The 20,169-nt window shown below is 61.4% G+C and overlaps 1 protein-coding gene across 1 annotated transcript; it reads left to right on the top strand.

The window, feature by feature from the left end:
- Nucleotides 1-606: 606 nt before the first annotated feature.
- Nucleotides 607-19,904, top strand: MELTF (melanotransferrin). Its single transcript, XM_062209705.1, has 16 exons — nucleotides 607-748; nucleotides 1,565-1,719; nucleotides 3,148-3,247; nucleotides 4,201-4,383; nucleotides 5,328-5,484; nucleotides 6,134-6,201; nucleotides 9,766-9,953; nucleotides 10,345-10,525; nucleotides 11,104-11,255; nucleotides 12,129-12,225; nucleotides 14,188-14,382; nucleotides 15,151-15,307; nucleotides 15,393-15,460; nucleotides 17,077-17,264; nucleotides 19,347-19,545; nucleotides 19,819-19,904. The coding sequence occupies exons 1-16, from the start codon at nucleotides 700-702 to the stop codon at nucleotides 19,890-19,892; spliced, it is 2,211 nt and encodes a 736-aa protein (XP_062065689.1). The 5' UTR covers nucleotides 607-699; the 3' UTR covers nucleotides 19,893-19,904.
- The last annotated feature ends 265 nt before the right edge of the window (nucleotides 19,905-20,169 follow it).

The following is a 20,169-nucleotide window of genomic DNA, read 5'->3' as shown; positions in this document are numbered from 1 at the left end:
CGGCGTGCCGCCGGTCAGCAACAGGGGTAAGAAAGTAATCTCTTTAAAAAACAAAGAGAGAGAGAGCTCCTCCGACACCCCCAGGTACATCTGTGCCCCAGAAATGGCAGAGCCGGGCTCAGGCTGCCCATGATCCAAAGCATGCTGGAAGGCCCCAGCTCAGCTGGGCACCGGGCGTCTGGTTCCAGCCCGGCTGCTGACCCAGTGGGTGACCCGGGGCAAGTCGCTGGCCCTCTCTAGACCCAAGGCGAGGCTGTCGCCTGCACGGTGCGTTCCCGCGGCCCGCCAGCTCACCTGGCTCCACCTGGGCTCGAGGGAGGCCGGTGGCTGCACTGGGCGGCCTTTGCGCATCCCTCCAGCTCAGACCTCGGATTGCGGCCCCTTCCCCCTCCCCAGTCGACGGGACATTTGGGACGCTCTGCCTACCCACTAGGAATGCGCCGGCAGCCACCGCGGGACCCCCACGCCTGCCGAGGCTCCACCAGGGGGCGCCAGAGCGAAAGTCAAGGCCAGCCGGGTCAGCCCAGGTGTCCAGTCCAGGCTGGGGACTGTGCCCAGGGGCGTGGACGCCGCCAGGCCCGCCCGGACAGCGCTTAAGTAGCTGCGGGCCCCTGCGAGGAAACAGGAAGCCCGGGCCGCCGCTCACTCGTTCGCACTCGCACTCGGACTCAGACCCAGTCCGACCCCCTGGACTGCGCCATGCGGTGCCGAAGCGCTGCTGTGTGGATCTTCCTGGCCCTGCGCACCGGTGAGACCCCGCCGCCCGGCCGTGAGAGCAGGGTCCCGGGGGTCCTGAGCCCGCGTCCTCAGGGCAGGGGCAGAGAGCCAAGGCGCGAAGCGAAGGCGTCCAGCGAGGATGGTGGCGGGGACTGGAGGGCTTCTTGGAGGAGGCGGCCTTGAGCCTGGCCTTGCAAAAACGAAGCTTTGGACGCGTCAAGGAGCGGTGTCGGGAAGGGTCCCAGGGTGGGGGGAGCTCTTGATGGGCGTAGGGCGGGGACGTAGGGGTTCGGCGAGGAGAGCCTCGCAGATGCTCGCATACGGGAGACCGGGAGACCGAGGCAGCCGGGGGAGTGCGGGCTTGGGAGGCCTGCAGGGATGCGATTCACAGGGCCGGGAACCCGCAACACCGGCTCCCGCCTTTGCGGTTGCCGCCTCGGGCAGGGGGCCTGGAGTAGCTGCAGGGCGAGCAGCCCGGCTCTCCGGGGTGCCAGGCGGGGCGGGAGCCTGAGCCCAGCCTGCGCGCTCCTCCCACGGCGCCCTCCGCGCCCCCTGACAGCCCACCCCAACCCCCTCATCCTGCTCTCCCGTCCTGGCTGGTGGGGACGGCCAGGGGACGCTGCAGAGAGAGGGACCGGAGCCAGCCCAGACACAGGCCACTGCTCCAGGCGCGTGGGGCAGGCGGCCTCCATGTGCCAAGGGCTGGGTCCCTCCCTGGCCACAGGGCTGGGCTCAGAAACCCTCAGTGCCTCCCACTCCGCAGGACGCGCCCCTGGGGGCCCCTGGAGGTGCGGGAGTCGCTGGGTCCCCGGCTGCCTCACCGTCCCCCCTGTCCCCGCGCCCGCAGCACTCGGCAGCGTGGAGGTGCGGTGGTGCACCGCGTCCGAGCCCGAGCAGCAGAAGTGCGAGGACATGAGCCGGGCCTTCCGCGAAGCCGGCCTCCAGCCGGCCCTGCTGTGCGTGCAGGGCACCTCGGCCGACCACTGCGTCCAGCTCATCGCGGTGAGTCCTCGCCGCCGCCCCCGCCTGGCGCAGCGGGCTCTGAGTCAGGAGCGGGTGCACAACAGGCTCATTCACCGCGTTTCCTGCCGCGTGCTGCGGGAGGGGGACCCCGCCCACCCCGCCAGGGGGGCCCGGACCTCCGAGACACCCTGCCCCGGCTTCCCAGAACAAGTGCTGGGGGGTTCTGGGACGGGGGAGCCAGCGGTCCTGGCGGGGGGGGGGGGGGGAGCAAGTCAGGAGATTCGGGAAACTGGCACGGGAGGTCTTCAGAGGGGACAGGAGGACCAGCCCCAGGGCAGGAGGAGGAGGCCCCTGATGCGCCCCCAAGACCTAACACAATCAGGCCCCACTGTGAGGGCAGAAACCACTTACACTGAACTAGAATTCCTTTTTGTATTTTGTTTATTTTAGACACACAGGTCTCCCATCTGCCAGTTCCCTCCCCAAATGTCTGCAATGGCCAGGGCTGGGCATACCAAGCCTGGGAGCCAAGAACTCCATCCGGGTCTCCCGTATGTGTGTGGCAGGGAGCCATCACCTGCTGCCTCCCAGACATTGGCCGGCAACAGGAATCTGGAGTGGCGTAGGGACTTGAACCCAGGCATCCTTACGGGATGCAGGCATCCCGAGTAGCACTGCAGCAAACACTTGCCCCTTGAACTGAAGGCCCGTGGGCTCCATGACGGCCACGTGCACCGCCAGCATCCCATTCGGGCACTGCGTCAACTCCTGGCTGCTCCACTTCCAAGCCAGCTCCCTGCTACTGCACCTGGGAGGGCAGTGGAAGATGGCCTGAGTGCTTGGGCCCCTGTGCTCATGTGGGAGACCCAGATGGAGTTCCAGGCTCCTGGATTTGGCCTGGTCCAGTCCACTGGAGCCATTTGGCCATTTGGAGAGTGAACCATGGGTTGTAAGATTCTCTCTCTCCCTCCCTCCCCTCTCTTCTCACCGTAACTCTTTCAAGTAAATAAAATAAAATCTTAAATAAATAAAGAGGGCCTTTATGGGATTCTGTCTACACAGGCCATCTTGGACAGAACACAAACCGAGTTCATCAGGGGCGGGGGGCTGGGAACAGGACCGTGGGAGCCTCACCTCCCCCTGCCTCTGGTGTGAACCAAGCACAGGCGCATTCCAAACAGCTGGTGGGAAGTACGCTCTGCCTTTTCAGTCCATTCCTCTGGGCACTTGTTGAAGAGCCCCCACATGCCTGCTAAGACTCCTATAAAGTCGATCGGTGATCGTTTCAAATGGCACAGTCAGTAAAAGGTGAGGCCTTGGCCTGGCGCGTGGGGAGCGGCTGCAGCCTGAGCCCACAAGGAGGACCGCCAGGACCGCCAGGCTCCTTGGGGGCCCTGGGCCCATGCTGGCTGTCGCCGAGTCCCCACTCGGGGGGCAGGAACGGGCTGACCAGTGGTTTCTTGCCAGGCCCACGAGGCCGACGCCATCACTCTGGACGGAGGAGCCATTTATGAAGCGGGGAAGGAACACGGCCTGAAGCCCGTGGTGGGCGAGGTGTACGACCAAGGTACGAGGGCGGGGTGGGGGGGGCGGGGTAGGGGTCAGCCTCAGGGGGCAGCTCCCCCCGCCCTGGCTGCCCTGGCACAGCCCCTGAGCTGGTCATCGGCCCTATCTACCCCACAGTCCCCAAGTCCCAGCTACACAAATCCTCTAAAGACCTCTCTCTCGTTCGCTCTCTTGTTCTCGCTCAAGATTTAGTTATTAAAAGGCAGAGTTACAGGCAGAGAGATCTTCCATCTGCAGGTTCACTCACTACCAAATGGCTACAACAGCCAGGGCTGGGCCAGAACGAAGCCAGGAGCCAGGAGCTCCATCCCAGTCTCCTACGTGGGTACAGGGGCCCAAGCACTTGGGTCATCTTCTGCTGCCTTCCCAGGCGCCTCTGCAGGGAGCTGGGTCAGGAGTGGAGCAGCTGGGACTCGGGCCAGCACTTGATGTCCGACACCAGTGTCACAGGCAGCAGCTTAACCTGCCGCACCACGGTGACAGCTCCAGAACCCCACTTCCTTCTGCTCATAGGCACCCCAGGATAGGCATGGTGCGTCTTGTGGGCACCCCTCTGGGCCACGCTCAGCCCAGGGCAGTCTTTTGCAAGACTGTAGAGCCCAGCCATTCGGGCTCTTGAGTGACGTGGGGCCACACTGCTACTTCTGTCTCCAGCTCTGTTTCTCCCTCGTACTCACTCCACTGTGCCCACAGCACCAGGAAGTCACCTGCCCTGCTCCCCACCCTCCCCGCCACCCCCAATTCCTCCAAGTTCTCCGAGCACCTAGGCCTTCGGAAAGCAAATGACACGCTGGCTGCTCCTGCTCTCTCTGCAAACACAGAGCGCCGCCACGCACAGCCACAGACCCAGTGAAGCACCAGCTGTGCACACACACACACACACACACCTCCCAACTCCGTCTGGGCAGCGGGGGCAGGGCGGCCTCCCTCAGGACTCCTCCTCTCTGCTCCTAGAGGTGGGCACCTCCTACTACGCCGTGGCCGTGGTCAGGAGGAGCTCCAACGTGACCATCAACACCCTGAGAGGCGTGAAGTCCTGCCACACGGGCATCAACCGCACGGTGGGCTGGAACGTGCCTGTGGGCTACCTGGTGGACAGCGGCCGCCTCTCAGTGATGGGCTGTGACGTGCTCAAAGGTGGGGCGCCGGGCCGGAGGGTCTCCTGACTGCCGCCTTTCTCTGCTCACACTCACCACATCACACCAGGGGCAGCCCCTCCGTCCTCACTGCCACCCCGCGGCCCCTTTAAAGTGAGATATAGCCCCGCCTCCTCCAGGGCCCCCCCCTCACACGTGGTCAGTGGACTCACACCCTCTGCACCCCCGGCCAGCCCTGTACGGCTGCACCTGGGCTTCTGGCTAACCCGTCCCCTCCAGGGCACGGCTCCTGCTCGCTCATCCCAGGGGCATGAGACCCAATCCACAGAGGGCCAGGCGGGTGAGCCACGAAGGAGTGGCCGCCCCTGATGGGCCTGGAGCAGGTCACGGTGTCAGGAGGCAGGTCCCCGGCTTTCCAGGGTTGGAGACACTGACCAGCTTCTGACCCACCCCCAAAATCTCCCAAGTGGCTCACAGCCCGGCCAGCTGCGGCAGCCACACAAGCCCAGGTGGGAGCCCTGGCTCGGCCACTCACCGGACTTATGTGGTAGCTGCCCTCTGGAGGGACACAGGGGACACACCAAGAAGGGGGCTGGCCAGGGAATAGCGAGGCCCGCTGGGGGTGCAGGGGCGCCTGTCTCGGAGGCAGCGGGACATCCGCCCTCAGCTCAGCGCAAGTATTTGCCGAGGGGCGGACAGGGGCCTGGGCACCGGCCGCGGATCCTGACCCGGGCCGCAGGGCTGCTGCCCCGCCTGGGCTCTGAGAGGTCGCTCGGGAAGTCGCGCCTTCGGTCACCCTCCACGTGGCTGCGCTGGAACTGCAGCCCCGCGCGGCAGCGTTTGCGAGTGGGCCGCCTCTCCGCAGCACTCCCTCCCAAGGCGCCTGGCTCCTCGGGTGGCGCGGTCTGAAAAGACTTTTAGGGGAGCCCCGGCGGGGTCCCCCGGGGGGCGGGGCCGCCGAGTGACCTCTGTCTCCCCCCGCAGCGGTCAGCGAGTACTTCGGGGGCAGCTGCGTCCCTGGGGCAGGAGAGACCAGATACTCCGAGTCCCTCTGTCGCCTCTGCCGGGGCGACACCTCCGGGGAAGGCGTGTGTGACAAGAGCCCCCTGGAGCGGTACTACGACTACAGCGGGGCCTTCCGGTGAGGGGGCCGTGGGAGGGGGGCCCTGCAGGGCGCACAAAGAGCCTCTATTCAGTGCCCTGGGGAGCTTCCAGAGGAGCCGGGGAGTGTGCCAGGCTGGGCCTGCTCAGAGTCAGCAGGCTTGGTGGATTGAGAGGCGCGGGCACAGAGGGAGCAAAGCACACCGGCCCTACAGGCGGCGGCCGCAGGTCCCCTGTCCCCGGCGCAGATCGGCAGGCCCGGGGGTGAGGCAGGGGAGGGCCGCTCCCGGATGGAATATGCCCGACCCACAGCTTGCCCCAGAGTAGGGGTGGGGCTGCGGGTTCTGATACAGCACCTCCAAGTGGGAGACCCTGGCCGGCCCCCTCTCCAGTGTCCAGGCCACCGCGGTTCTCCCCCTCTCTCCCAGCCCTCAGAGCTCGCCCCCACCCCACCAGGGAGGATCCTGAGCAGGCCCCCACTCCCTCCCACAGGGGGCAGTGAGAATAAGGAAGGTGCAACCCCTGCCTGGGCGCTGTCATCTTCAGAACTCCCCGGAGACCAGGCTGCTGTGATGGGGGGAGGCTAGGAAGGGCCCACACAGCCAGCGAGCGGGGGGGCCACGGCTGTGGGGCCTGTGCTCCCGGGCCGGCACACAGGCAGGCTCCGCAGCACGGCTTCTCCTCTGCAGGTGCCTGGCAGAAGGCGCTGGGGACGTGGCCTTTGTGAAGCACAGCACGGTGCTGGAGAACACGGATGGTGAGTGGGCGGCTCAGGCCAGGGCCACCCAGGCTCGCGGTCCCCAGAGGCAGCGGGGAGTGGGTGCTGGAGTGCAGGGCTGCTCTTGAGGAGGTCCCAGTGCCCCAGGACCTTCGCGCTCCCATCTGCAACAAGGGAGAGGCGGGTCTCGCCCGCCCACAGGGTCCCCAGCGCTGTGAGGGCAGAGGGCCAGACGCCGCTGCTCTGGCTCCCCCTCCCCTCAGACTGGCATCTACCATTCAAAAGAGTTTGCACGAGGCCTCATCCACTGTCCCCCGGGCACCTTGCTCCCCTGAAGAAGCCACTCCTTGTGCCCCCGCACAAGAGGCCACTAGGTTGGCAATGTGTGGGTCCCTTGGATGGATCCAATTTACGTTTGAAAGCCGAGTTTTGGAAAAGTTCTAAGAGCAGATTACATGCTGTCTGTTCTTATATTCATTTATTGTTTAAGATGTATTGTTTATCTGAAAGGCAGAGTTAGAGAGATAAGGAAAGACAGAGAGATCTTCCACCCACCATTTCACTCCTCAAATGACCACAAGAGCTGGGTCTGGGCCAGGCGGAAGCCAGGAGCTTCATCGAGGTCTCCCATGTGGGTGGCAGGGACCCAGGCACTTGGGCCAGCGTCTGCTGCTCCCCCAGGTGCATCAGCAGGGAGATGGATTGGAAGTGGAGCAGCAGGGACCAGCACTCACATGGGATGCCGGGGTTGCAGGCAGCAACATAACTGGCTGCCCCTTCCAATCCCTGTGTGCGTGTGTGTGTGTATACGTGTGTGTGTATATACGTGCACGCTGGCACATTCAAGCCGGCCTCTGCCTGCTTCTTCCACCGTGAAAACTTCCCGGAGATGTGTGCCTGGCCACAGTCGAGTTCAGAAGCTGTAATGCTGGCCGTGTGGCCCAATCTCCCGGCGATGTTGCAGGCTCACCACTTGTCCCAGGCTGTCCCCCGTGGCCGGGATTCACCTGTGGCCTCACCTGTGGTGGCGCACGGTCTGTCATTGTTGGAGCGCCTTCGTTTCCCCTTATCTCACAGCAGTTTCTAGTTGCTCCATGTTTTGTATGACACTGATGTTTTTCAAGAGTCAGGCCAGTTATTTTATAGCCTGTCCCTGAATTTGGATCTGCCTGAAGATCATTTCTTTTTTTAAACTAGATATCATTTACATGCTGCAAAATACACTCTTTTTTGAAGTACAATTCTGTGCGTTTTTCCAAAAACATGGAGTTGTGTAACCACACCAGTTGGGGTGCTGGTGGGGACAGACTTTCACCCCAAAGCTTCACTCCTGCCCTGCTTCCTATAGATTTATTTACTTCTTTATATACTTGAAAGTCAGAATTGCAGGGTGGGGGGGATCTTCCACCTGCTGGTTCACTTTCCAAATGGCTTCAATGGCCTGGGCTGGGCCAGGCCAAAGCCAGGAACCCGGAGCTTCTTCCAGGTCTCCCATATTGGTGGTGGGGCCCAAATACTTAGGGCATCTTCCACTGCTTTCCCAGGAGCATTAGCAGGGAGCTGGACAGGTGGAGCATCCAGGACTTGAACTGGTGCCCATCTGGGATGCTGGTGTTACCTGCTACACCACAGCGCCAGCCCCACTCCCGTCACCCCCCTCTCCCCCAGTGACACCGGCAGCCTTCTGTCTCAGGTCTGTTCTGGGATGTCTGACCGGCGCGGTTTCTTGCTAACCAGTGTCTTGCTGTTGCTCAGTGCATTTCGAATCAGAACGTCCGCCGTGTTCGCAGTCAGCACTCTCGCATGAAGGCCCGCTGGGCACAGATCCGAGACAGAGGAAGGCAGGGGACCTAGAGAAGGAGAAAGCTAGCAGAGCTCTCCAGAGGGCAGCCCTATGAAAGCAGGCACGCCTGGGTGGAGCCCCAAGACGAGTGGAGCCAAGGAGAATTTGGAAGGTGAAAGGAGTAAGGATGTGTTGTGTTTAAGTCAGCTTTTTTAAGGCTTTAATGGCCATCACCAAGACCCAAGGAAGTCATTTTTTCCAAAGAGGGTTTTTATGCCAAAGGAGCCGAAGAGTGGGATGGACAGAAGGGTCTGTGGTCGCCCCCAGCTGGCGGGAGGTGGAAGTGCCTGGCTGGTGCATCGGCCTCACCGGGGCCACACTACCCCAGGGTCTACCTAGAGACTGTGCAGCTGTTTAAAAACAGAGAAAGGTTGGGAGCAGGAGATGGGGAGAGCATTGCATCCAGCCGTTAGGAGTGCCAGGAACTTCCAGGCAGCCTTTACAAACAACCTTTATGGAGTTTTCCAAACGCTTACGCTGTTGTTTTTGGAGTTTTGTTTTAAAATAGCTTGGGAGTGAATATTTTCATGACCCCACAAATTATCCTTTCCCGTCTACTCCCTGATGGAGGGTTTTAATTTAAAAGTCATCCAAATGGGGGTGGGCATGGGGCTCAGAGGTAAGATGCTGCCTGGGCTGCCTGCCCGGGTTCAAGGCTCAGCTCCACTTTCAAGTCCAGCTTCCTGCTAACATGTGCCCTGAGAAGCAGTAGTGATGGGTCAAGTATTTGGGTCTCTGCCACCCACATGGGAGCCCTGGATTGTGTTCAGGGCTCCTGGTTTCAGTCTGGATCATTCTCTCTCTCTCCATCTCTCTGCCTTTCAAATAAACAAAAAATAAAAATTTTTGGCATAAAAATACTGTTCCATAGGACCATTGTGGTTTTGTTACAGTCCATTAACTTTAGTCTTCTTAATATTCCTATTTGGTGTCAATAGTCACTCTTCCAAACAGATCTTGTTTTCTATTAAGACACTAACGAGTATCAAAAACTTCTGGTACTGTGGAAAAACACCTTATAGAGAGAAGTGGGGGAAAAAACAGGATACAAAATTGCCTGTCAACTATGTTCTTGACCATATTAAAAATGGTTAGAGGAGGCGGTGCTGTGACACAGCAGGTAAAGCCACCTGCAGTGCTGGCATCCATACCGGTTCGAGTCCCAGCAGCTCCACTTCAGATCCAGCTCCCTGCTAATGCGCCTGGGAAAGCAGTGGAGGATGGCCAAGTGCTTGGGCCTGGCCTAGTCCCAGCAGTTGTGGCCATTTGGGTAGTGAACCAGCAGAGGGAAGATTGTGTGTGTGTGTGTGTGTGTGTCCTCTCTCACTGTAACTTTGCCTTCCAAATAAATAAATAGAAGTATTTAAAAAAAAAAAAAAGTGGTTAGAAAAGGTGAACAGAAACAACAGTAGGAGAAAGGCCTTCAGGAGACACAGCAAACCGTGGCCAGCAGGGCTGCAGGTAAAGCTTCAGGGAGTTAACCTCTTGCTGTCCAGAGCGCAGTTCCAGGAAGATTCTGTGGGGCTTGTCCCCACCCTGCCCCAGCCCCTGCCCCTGTCCCACCCTGCCCTGCAGCAGTGAGCTTCGCCTGGACTCCTGGTGCCTCCCCCTCTCCTCCCCAGCTCTTACTTCGCTCCTGTGGGTCTAGTTGGCAGAGGCCTCCCTCGGGTCCAGTTTATTAACAGACCTTGGTGAGAGGTAGGAGTCTGTGCAGACGGCCAGCCCCTCGCCCTCGGCTCAGCCCGGCTCCGTCTTCCCAGGGAGAACACTGCCCTCCTGGGGCCACATGCTGATGTCACGGGACTTCGAGCTGCTGTGCCGGGACGGCAGCCGGGCCAGCGTCACCGAGTGGCGGCGCTGCCACCTGGCCCGGGTGCCCGCCCACGCCGTGGTGGTCCGGGCCGACACCGATGCGGGCCTCATCTTCCGGCTTCTCAATGAGGGCCAGGTGAGTTTGGGGCCTCCCGCACCACCGCCCTACACACAGCTCCCCAAGTGGTCACTCCCGGGCTGAGACCAGGAGGGCCTGGAGGAACAAGCCCGAGCTGGGGAGCCAAGCTGGTGAGGGGCGGAGGGCAGCGAGGAGGGTGGCCAGAGGGGCCAGGCATCCGAGTGGCTGACTGTGGCGGGGCCCAGTGAGCTCGAGCGAGGCCCAGAGGAAGAGAGCACGGGAAAGGCAAGCTCCGACCCGGGGAGGCTCCCTGGAGGAGGGGTCTCCCTGGCCCTGAGAATGGGTACCTGGCTGAGGTCACAGGGAGAAGCAGGTGGCGGCTGAGCTGGGGAGGGAACGGCGCACCAGCGGCACCCTCTGCAACCCCCACCCTCACCCCTCGGCACAGCGGCTGTTCAGCCACGAGGGCAGCAGCTTCCAGATGTTCAGCTCAGAGGCCTATGGCCAGAAGAACCTGCTGTTCAAAGACTCCACGCTGGAGCTGGTGCCCATCGCCACACAGACCTACGAGGCCTGGCTGGGCCCTGAGTACATGCACGCCATGAAGGGTCTGCTCTGTGACCCCAACCGTAAGTGCACTTGTCCACCCACGTCCACCCACATGGACTGTAGCATGGCAGGGCTCCCTGGTGAGGTGGCAGGGGAGGTTAGCAGGGGTCTCTTGTCTCCATGGGACCCTGTCACGCCTCACCCCTTCTTCAGGGGTGTAGGGAGGAAGCGTGTCTGCAGGTGGACGCCCTCTGTGCTCCCGGGGCTGGGGTCCAGGTCTGTCTTAAAGGTTGGCCACCGACTCCTGCCAGTGCTCCCTCTTTTGCCTCTCACTGCTCCCTCTCTCCACCCCGGCTGCAGCCATGGCTCACGTGTTCCTCTCGCCTGGACTGGTGCAGTAGCTTGTCAGTGGGCTTCCTGCTTGCAGCCCCACTGTGCCTGTCTGACACAGACCCGGAGTCAGGTGCATGGCAGCCGGGCTGCCTCCAGGCCAGGTGAGACGGATACTTAGTCCCGCTCTGTGTAAGCAGAGATCAGGTATTTAAATAACTTAACCTGACCACGCAGCCAATGAGAGAAAGGCCCAGAATTTCCCTTGGGTCTGACTCCAAGTTCTTCCCACGAATGTGCCGGCCTCCCACGCCCACCACCGCCACAGGGCTGCCCCCATACCTGCGCTGGTGCGTGCTGTCCACCCCCGAGATCCAGAAGTGTGGAGACATGGCCGTGGCCTTCAGCCGGCAGAGGCTCAAGCCGGAGATCCAGTGTGTCTCGGCGGAGTCCCCCCAGCACTGCATGGAGCAGATCCAGGTGGGAGCCGTGCCCCCCCGGGGAGGGGAGGAAGGGTGGGTCAAGTGGGCAGATTGCAACCACACAGGTGGTCCTTCCCGCCGGCCCCTGTGCCCTGGGAGGAGAGGGGCATCTCTCCTGCACAAAGCCCACTGACATGGGGCCAGCAAGGCCCTCCGGGAGCAGCAGCCCTCTCCAAGGGAGCCCCGCCTCCTTAATGAGCAGGGCGCTGCGGCCGACCCCTGGCCTTGGACAACTCCCTTCCCCTTTCTGAATCTCGGTTTCCCCTTGTGCACAAGACGGGGTGGGCTTGGGTCATTGTATGTTAAATGTTTTTTGATATTTATGTATTTATTTGAAAGGCAGAGTGACAGAGAGGAAGAGGCAGTGAGAAAGAGAGCTATCTCCCATTTGCTGGATTATAACCCAGATGGCCACAACAGCCAGGAGTTAGGAACTCCATCCACCTCTCCCATGTGGGTGGCAGGGGCCCAAGTACTTGGGCCACCATCTGCTGGCTTCCCAGGCGCATTAGCAGGGAGCTGGGTCAGAGGCAGAGCAGCTGGGACTACAACTGGTTTCGTAAGCGGCGGCTTACCCACTGAGCCACAAGAGGGATGCCTGTGTTAAACCTCTTTGATAGCAGCCTGCACTTAGGAAGAGATCTTGCATCCATCACAATCTAGCGCAAGCAACATGCAGATACAGACAGACCCAGGGCCTGGAGAGAGGGGAAGCAGGGTGACTCCGGATGCTGGGGCGCTCGCTGCTGCACTGCACTCTGCTCTTCATCCTGGCCCCGCCAAGACCAGAGCCGGCCCCTCCATCAGATCCTGACACCCAGAGCCGCCGAGGGGCCCACGCCAGCCCAGTGGTTCTTCCTGTTCCCTTTAGGCTGGGCACATCGACGCTGTGACCCTAAACGGGGAGGACATTCACACGGCGGGGAAGATGTATGGGCTGATACCGGCCGCCGGGGAGCTGTACGCCGGTGAGTGCCCTGCCAGCGCCTGGCCTCGGCTGGGTGGGCCTTGGTTTTTTTTTTGTTTTGTTTTGTTTTGTTTTGTTTTTTAAGATTTTATTTTTATTTATTTGAAAGGCAGAGTTACAGAGAGAGAGACAGAGATCTTCTGATCTTCCATCTACTAATTCACTCCCTAAATGGTCACAACAGCCAATCCAAAGCCAGAAGCCTCATCCGGGTCTCCAGCTGAGTGCAGGAGCCCAAGAACTTGGGTCATCTGCTGCTTTCCCAGACCATTAGCAAGAAGATGCTTTGGAAGTGGAGCAGCCAGGACTTGAACTGGTGCTCATATGGGATGGCAGCAGAGCTGCAGGCCATGGCTTAACCTGCCATGCCACAATGCTGCTCTGGTGTTGACATTGTTATGAATGCAAACGCTTGCCCCCTGAGCCATTTTTGGAAGCTCCAGCTCTCCCTCCATGCCTCTGTGTGCTGCCCCCAGGCCAGCCCCTCTGGCCCAGCCTCAGTCCCCTACCTGTTCAGCAGATGTCTCCAAGGAATCAGAGTAAATACGCCAGGCTTTGCAGATAGTCCAGGTACATATTCTTCGTTTTATGTATTTGAGAGGCAGACTGACAGAAAAGGAGAGACAGAGATCTTCCATCTGCTGGTTCACTCCCAAATGGCTGCAACAGCTCAGGCTGGGACAGCCTGAAGCCAGGACCCAGGAGCTTCATCCGGGTCTCTCACATAACTGGCAGGGGCCCAAGGACTTGAGCCATCACCTGCTGCCTCCCAGGATGCATCTGCTCTCCCTGGATGGGAAGGTGGAGGCACTACTCAATCCAGAAAGTTCCATATGGGCTGTGGGCATCCCATGTGGTGGCCTGGCCCACTGTACTGCAACACCCACCCCAAGTCTTCCTTCAAAATAACCCTTAGAGAAATACCTAAGGCACTCAGCTTGCAACCCAGGCCACAAAGCTGGCAGACCGTTGCGTGCCTGAGGCTCCCCAACCTCGTGCTGCCCTGCCCATCGTGACCTGTGGAAGGGGTCTCAGATGTTCCCTGGTCAGCCAGCGCACACCTTCTCAGGCCTGGGCAGGAGCTTTGGTTTATCTCTTAAAAAAAAAAGAAAATTAAAGGGCCAGCGCTGTGGTTAGCGCTGTGGTAGAGGGTAAAGCCGCTGCCTGCACACAGGCATCCCATCTCGAGTCCTGGCTGCTCTTCTTCCGATCCAGCTCCCTGCTAATGCACCAGGGAAAGCTCAAGTCCTTGGTCTCCTGCACCCACGTGGGAAACCGGATGAAGCTCTTGGGTCCTGGCTCCACTCTGGCCCAGCTCTGGCCATTGTGGCCATTCGGGAAAGTAAAGACCAGCAGATGGAAGAGTTCTCTGTCTCTCCCTCTCTGTAACTCTGCCTTTCAAATAAGTAAAATGAATCTTTAAAAAAAATTAATTTTACCTAAGAGGTTAGCGGGAGACAGCGAGAGCTCCCACCCACTGGTTCACTCCCCGAATGCCTCTATTTGGGGCTGAGCCAGGCTGAATGAAGCTGGGAACAAGGAACCCAATCCACATCTCCCACGTGGGTAGGACCCCAATTCCTGGGGCCATCGCCACTGCCTCCCAGGGGCTGCACCGGCAGGAAGCTGGGAAGCAAACCCAGGCACCCCGACGTGGCCAGGGTGTCCTGAACACCAGGCCAAACCCCCTACTGGTTTGTCCCCTAAGTGGTGACCTCCGGGCCTTGTGTGCCTCCCACCTGGATGTGAGAAATCTCTGGGTTGAGGGAAATGCTTCTCCCAGGAGGTGAGGAAAGTGCCTCCTGGGTGTAAGGAGAGAAAGGAATCCCTTCGGGTGAGGGCTGCTGGGAGAAGTGGGGGCCACACAGGCTGCTCCCCGCCCTGGGCAGGGCAGCGGCAGGCTGGGCTGTGCCCCCGCCCTGGTCGCAGGGGAGGGGCGGCTCATGGCGCCCGTCTCCCCCAGCGGACGACAGGAGTAACTCGTACTTCGTGGTGGCCGTGGTGAAGCGAGACAGCGCCTACGCCTTCACCGTGGACGAGCTGCGCGGGAAGCGCTCCTGCCACTCCGGCTTCGGCAGCCCGGCCGGCTGGGACGTCCCGGTGGGCGCCCTCATCCACAGGGGCTACATCCGGCCCAGGAACTGCGACGTCCTCACAGGTACCGCCTCCGCGGGGCTGCTGCAGCCAGGGCCCAGCACAGGCGCTCCTGACAGGGCGCCGGCCCCTGGGGAGGTGGGGGGTGTGCTTGGCCACCTCTGCGACCGGCAGGGTGTCAGGTGTTCTAGGGGGGACACCGTGGACCACAGCCCATCGTACCCCTGGAATGCGGCCAGCAGCCCTGGCCCCAGGGGTTGGGTGTGTGCATAGATCTGTGCCTGGCTGTGTCACCATGCACGGTGGGACTGTCCCCAGCCTCTGGCAGTGCCTGGATGCCTTATGGGAAAGCAGCTGGGCGCCCACCCAAGTGTCCAAGCGTCCCCATGAGCGCTAGGCTGGGGACAGAAGGAAAGCCCCATCCGTGTGTTCACGCAATCCTCGTGGCAGGGGAAGGCGGTGGACAACAGGCAGGACCCATGTGCCCGGGAGGGACCACACCCTTCTGTCCCCCACTGGTAACTCAGAAGAAATGGAAAGGCTTTTCTCAGCCGGCCCCTGGGGTCGCAGGGACAGCGACAATAGCTTATGAGGTGGTGAGCTCCCTGTTCCCAAGGGAACTCAAGCACAGGCTGGCTGACCACAGTTCCTCCCCGAGGCTATAGCGACAACCTCTGCCTCCTGTCTGTCCTTGCGCCCTTCCCAGGGGGACGCGCCCCCTCCCATGGAAGGCAGGACAGAGGGTGGCCTGGAGCCCCAGGGCCAGGCCAAGCGGAGGTGGGGGTGGGGACTCACGGGCCCAGCCACTCACCCCCATCCCACCCTCCCCCAGCGGTGGGCCGCTTCTTCAACGCCAGCTGCGTGCCGGTGAACAACCCCAAGAAGTACCCCTCCTCGTTGTGCGCGCTCTGCGTGGGCGACGAGCAGGGCCGCAACAAGTGCGTGGGCAACAGCCAGGAGCGGTACTATGGCGACAGTGGCGCCTTCAGGTACTGGGCCACCAGGGGGCCTGGGGCCGGGGTCTGCTCAGAGGCCGGCCCCCTCCTGACTCCCGCCCTGCCCCGTGTGCGGCAGGTGCCTGGTGGAGGGTGCAGGGGACGTGGCCTTCGTCAAGCACACAACCATCTTTGACAACACGAATGGTATGTGAGCCGGGTCAGGGGGCCGCACCCCACCCCCAGCACTGTCCAGGCACCAGGATTCCCTAAGTTTGGGGGCCACGAGGCAGCTGGAGAAACTGAGTCAAGAAGGCCCTGCCTGGGGCATCCTGGGGACCTGGAGGAGCGGAGCGGGAGACACGGTCAGAACAGACCTCCAGCCACAGGCCTGGTGTGCAGGACGCACGGAGGCCGTTGCTGGTCCAGGATTCCAGTCCCTAACCCACTGGAAGGGTAAAAACTCGGACTCACTGCATTTGGAAACTCCTGCCTGCCCCAGATGAGTCAGTGGGCCAGGTGTGTCTGGGTGGGGATGCAGCAAGGCCTCGGGCACGGGTGCACATCAGCATCTGGTGTCAGGTCCTGAGCGGTTCACTGTCACACGCAGGGATGTCACTCTGCAGCCCCAAGCCACACGGAGGCAGGGCCCACCCCCGGAGCGTTCTGTTCTGCAGGTGGTGCTTCAGCCGGAGTAGCTTTCTTGGGCTCCAGCTGGGAAAAAGAGCCTGGAGATGCGGTGCTGCAAACCCTGAGGTCCAGCCAGAGCTGGGCTTCCCGGAGGGTGGCCCCGCCCCTCAGCCAGAGGACCCCATTGGCCCGGGGACAGGACGCTGCTGGGCCCAGCACCTGGTGCTTCTACCTTCTGCCTGCAGCCCAGGCTGTGAAACCCCAGCCTTCCCCACTCCATCCCAACCCCCCTTCCCAGTGGCACAGCCCAGAAGGGCCCAGCTGTGGCCCACAGTGATGGGGGAAGCCAGCCATGCAGGAAAAGCCAGTACTGGAAGGCTCAGATGCCCTCTGCCTCAGGTCACGCAGGTGGTGGGCTGGGCTGGCACCTCCAGGCCCGGAGCCCTCACTACCCAAGTTGCCACTCCACTACCCAAGCTCCCACAAAGACCAGCCAGGGCCAGGTCAGGGGCTCTGCGTACTCCTGCCGAAGCCACCAGTCCCACCTCGTGCAGGACCCCAGCCAGGTGGCCCCGGGAAGAGAAGGGTAGAGCCAGAGAAGCCCCTTAGGAGATTCACCTGCGGTGAGGCACCCACTGCCCACAGGCTCGCTTCCCTATCATCGTGGGCTCTACTGGGACCCACCTGGAGCTCCTTTGGGAGAGGAGACGAGGGTGGGTACTGAGTGAAGCACAAGCAGCACAGGGACCAGCCACCTGCCCCAGCATCACCTGGTTCAGAATGCAGATTCCTGGGCGCCACAGAGACCTACCAGACAAGCAGAAAAACGGCCCCTAAGGCCCTCACGTGGTGTTCTGCCCCCTCCAGTTTGAGGTCAGGCCCAAGGGTATAACACACAGATGGGACTCTGCCTGGGGCTGCTTAACAGCCCCCATTCCCTCACCTGGGGGCCGTGGGGCCTGCCCCGCACCACGGCCAGGAGGGTTGGGCAGTGTTGTAAAGCGCACATCACTCAGTAGGAGCGCCCACGCCCTGCCCATGGCAGCCCTCGCTCACAACGCAGCAGGGCTGGCTTCCCTGTGCTGCTAAGAGAGCAGGTGCTGGGACCACAGAGCACGCTGGGGACCCGAGCAGATGGATCCAGGGTCAGGAGCACAGCAGCCCCGAACACCGCCCCTGCTCCGTCCTCTCAGGCCACAATCCCGAGCCGTGGGCTGCCCATCTGAGGAGCCAGGACTATGAGCTGCTGTGCCCCAACGGCGCGCGGGCAGAGGCGCACCAGTTCGCTGCCTGCAACCTGGCCCAGATACCGTCCCATGCTGTCATGGTGCGGCCCGACACCAACATCTTCACCGTTTACGGACTGCTGGACAAGGCCCAGGTGAGCCAGCCCCGGGGCACAGGGGCACCAGGGCCCCCAGAGCAGCCTGGGGGAAACTCTGCGATTGTCACTTTGGGATGTCCCTCCAGCAACCCTCACCCCATCCCCTACATCATTCATTTTCCCTTTTCAACTGCACCATTCTCACCAATGTACAAATAGGTGGGTAATTATTTATAAAGATTTATTTGAAAGGCAGAGTTACAGAGGCGGAGGCGTGGGAGAAGGGGAGAGAGAAACAGAGATCTTCCATCCGACAGTTCACTCCCCAAATGGCTGCAATGGCTGGAGCTGGGCCAATCCAAAGCCAGGAACCAAGAGCTTCTTCCATGTCTCTCAAATGGACGCAGAGCCCCAAGGACTTGCGCCATCCTGTGCTGCCTTCCCAGGCCATAGCAGGGAGCTGGATTGGAAGTGGAGAAGCCCAGAATCAAACCAGCGCCCATATAGGATGCTGGCACTGCAGGTGGCGCTTTACCCGCTATGCCACAGTGTCAGCCCAAAACTGTTATTTTTATGAACTTTTAAAAAGTGAACTATTCCTCTCAGTTTCTCATCCTCCTGTAGCCATAATTCCACTCCCTCGCAGAATGAGCGCAGTCGGCTCGTCCGTCATCTCCTCTCCTGGTCTCGGGGGTGGACAGGCCCTTCGCAAGGCCACAGCAGTGCAGTTTGCTAGGTGCAGCGGTCGTCCCTCCGTTCTCCCAGCAGTTTTGGCCTCCTCCCACCGGAAGCACTCTGCCCCTGCCTCCCCCACCTCTCTGGCCACTGCTTTCAGTCCCTTTGGCTTCGCCCTCCTCACCTCCCTGTCCATGCTGGAGCAGCCAGGCTCCAGCCCCAAGCCTCCTCTCTGTGTACAACTTCTCCCTTGCTGATGCCACCCAGTTCTGTGCCATCAAATACCTTCCGTTCACAGAAGGGCCCTGCCTGTGCACCTCAGCCCTGGTCGGAGCCCAAGCTCGCGCACTGCACAACTGCCTGCCTGACACCCTACTTCCACCAGACAGCTCACTGGTCAGGTCCAAAGCTCTCACTCCTCCCAGCCTCCCCTGCTCTGGTCGACGCCAACCCCAGTCTTTGCGTTTCCTCAGGAGCCGTATTGGACTCCTGGCTTCTCCCCGACTCTGTATCCAGCCCATCAGCAGGTCCCAATGACTGCACTTCCAGAACACATCTGGAATTTGAACTCTGGTTCCTAACCCCTCAGCACCGTCTCTCTCTCTCTCTCTCTCTCTCTCTCTCTCTCTCTCTCACACACACACACACACACACTCTTTCACACTGATTTAGGCTGAAAGTGCCCTCCTGCCACCCACCTGCAGCACAGAACAGCGGACGCTGCTGGCTCTCCAAGAGCTCCCGTTAAACTTGAAATGACCTGTGTTCTTACCTCCTTCCCAGAGTCCCCCGTCCCAGCAGTTCTTTGCCCTGGGTCCCTGGGCTTCCCCAGGGGGCTAAGCGCCCTGTGTGGGTGCGTATTGTTCTTGAGGAAAAGGCTGACGGCTGCCACCAGCCCATCAAGAGCATCCGTGCGTCCTCTGGCAAGCGCTGACCGCCGCCCTGCTCCTTCTCCAAGTTGACAGAGGCCACGCCTACCCCCCACGCGGCTTCATTCCTAATACGCAGGCGGTTGAACTTTCTCATTCGGGCTAAAGCCATTGCACACTCAACCCCAGGGGTCTCTGCAGGGACTGGAGCCCAGCACTGCGTTTGGGACCCCAGGGAGGAGGTGTAAAGACCTCCCCCACTCGTCCACTCTTTTATCACTGTGATGGAACAGGCGAAATTGTTGGGGCTTGTGGGAAAGGACACCCATGCAGCCAACAGGGAAGGCATCTCAGGAAAGGCTGGGATGCTGAGCGCGCCCAGCAAGGTGCACAGGCATCCGCTCTCCTGGGGGGGGTCCCTTCCTGTAACCCTTCCGCTTCAGTTCTGCACCCACGACCTGGCTCGCTGGGTGTCAGCACCCGTGTCCACCCCAGCCCTCTCTGAGGAGACGTTGGTCAGTGGTGCCTTCTCTTGGGGCCACGGCGTGACGGCGTGTGAGCCGCGGTGGTCAGCAGGTGTGCTCTGTGCTTGCAGGACCTGTTTGGAGACGACCACAACAAGAACGGGTTCAAGATGTTCGACTCCTCCAGCTACCACGGCCGAGACCTGCTCTTCAAGGACGCCACGGTGCGTGCCGTGCCTGTGGGCGAGAGGACCACCTACCAGGACTGGCTGGGGCCGGACTACGTGGCCGCTCTGGAAGGGATGAAGTCACAGCGGTGCTCAGGGGCAGGTAGGCCGCGGGGACAGCCGAGGACCTGGCCGCTCCCCCCTTTGCCTCGCAATCCTTGGGGACCCCAAGGCGCCCTGGGTGTTGGTGCCCGAGCAAATCATTGGGGGGGAGACTCTAAGCGAGGGAGACGTGTCACCCAGAGAGCAGAATGCTGTAATTCTGAAAGGAATGAATACGTAAAAACAAGGGGGGGGGGTAACACGGGGGCGGGGGGCACGGCGCCAGCGGGCGCCCCGGGCGCTGAAGCCCCTGACCACGGTGTTTCTCTGGCAGCCGTCGGCGCCCCCGGGGCCTCGCTGCTGCCGCTGCTGCCCCTGGCTGCCGGCCTCCTGCTGTCTTCGCTCTGAGAGCAGCTCCGGGCAGCCTCGGCCCCGGCGCGGGAGCCTGCGCGAAGCTTCCTGAACGAGCCCGCGCCCTGGCTGGATGTGGTTACCTCGGTGCGCCCCGGGGCCGCGCCTCCCCCGTCCTCCCCGCACCCCGGTTGTCCTCCCCGCACCCGGGGCGTCCTCCCACCGCTCGCGCCCGGAACCGACGCCAGTGCGGGGGCACGGCCGGCCCCAAGCCTGGCAGCGGCGCCTCCCGCGGGCCTGGCGCGCTTCCCGAAGCCGGCGGCGGGGGCCGGTT

This window comes from Lepus europaeus, chromosome 2 (genome assembly GCF_033115175.1).
Source record: "Lepus europaeus isolate LE1 chromosome 2, mLepTim1.pri, whole genome shotgun sequence".
Lineage (NCBI taxonomy): Eukaryota > Metazoa > Chordata > Mammalia > Lagomorpha > Leporidae > Lepus > Lepus europaeus.
This window is presented reverse-complemented; position numbering and strand designations above follow the sequence as displayed.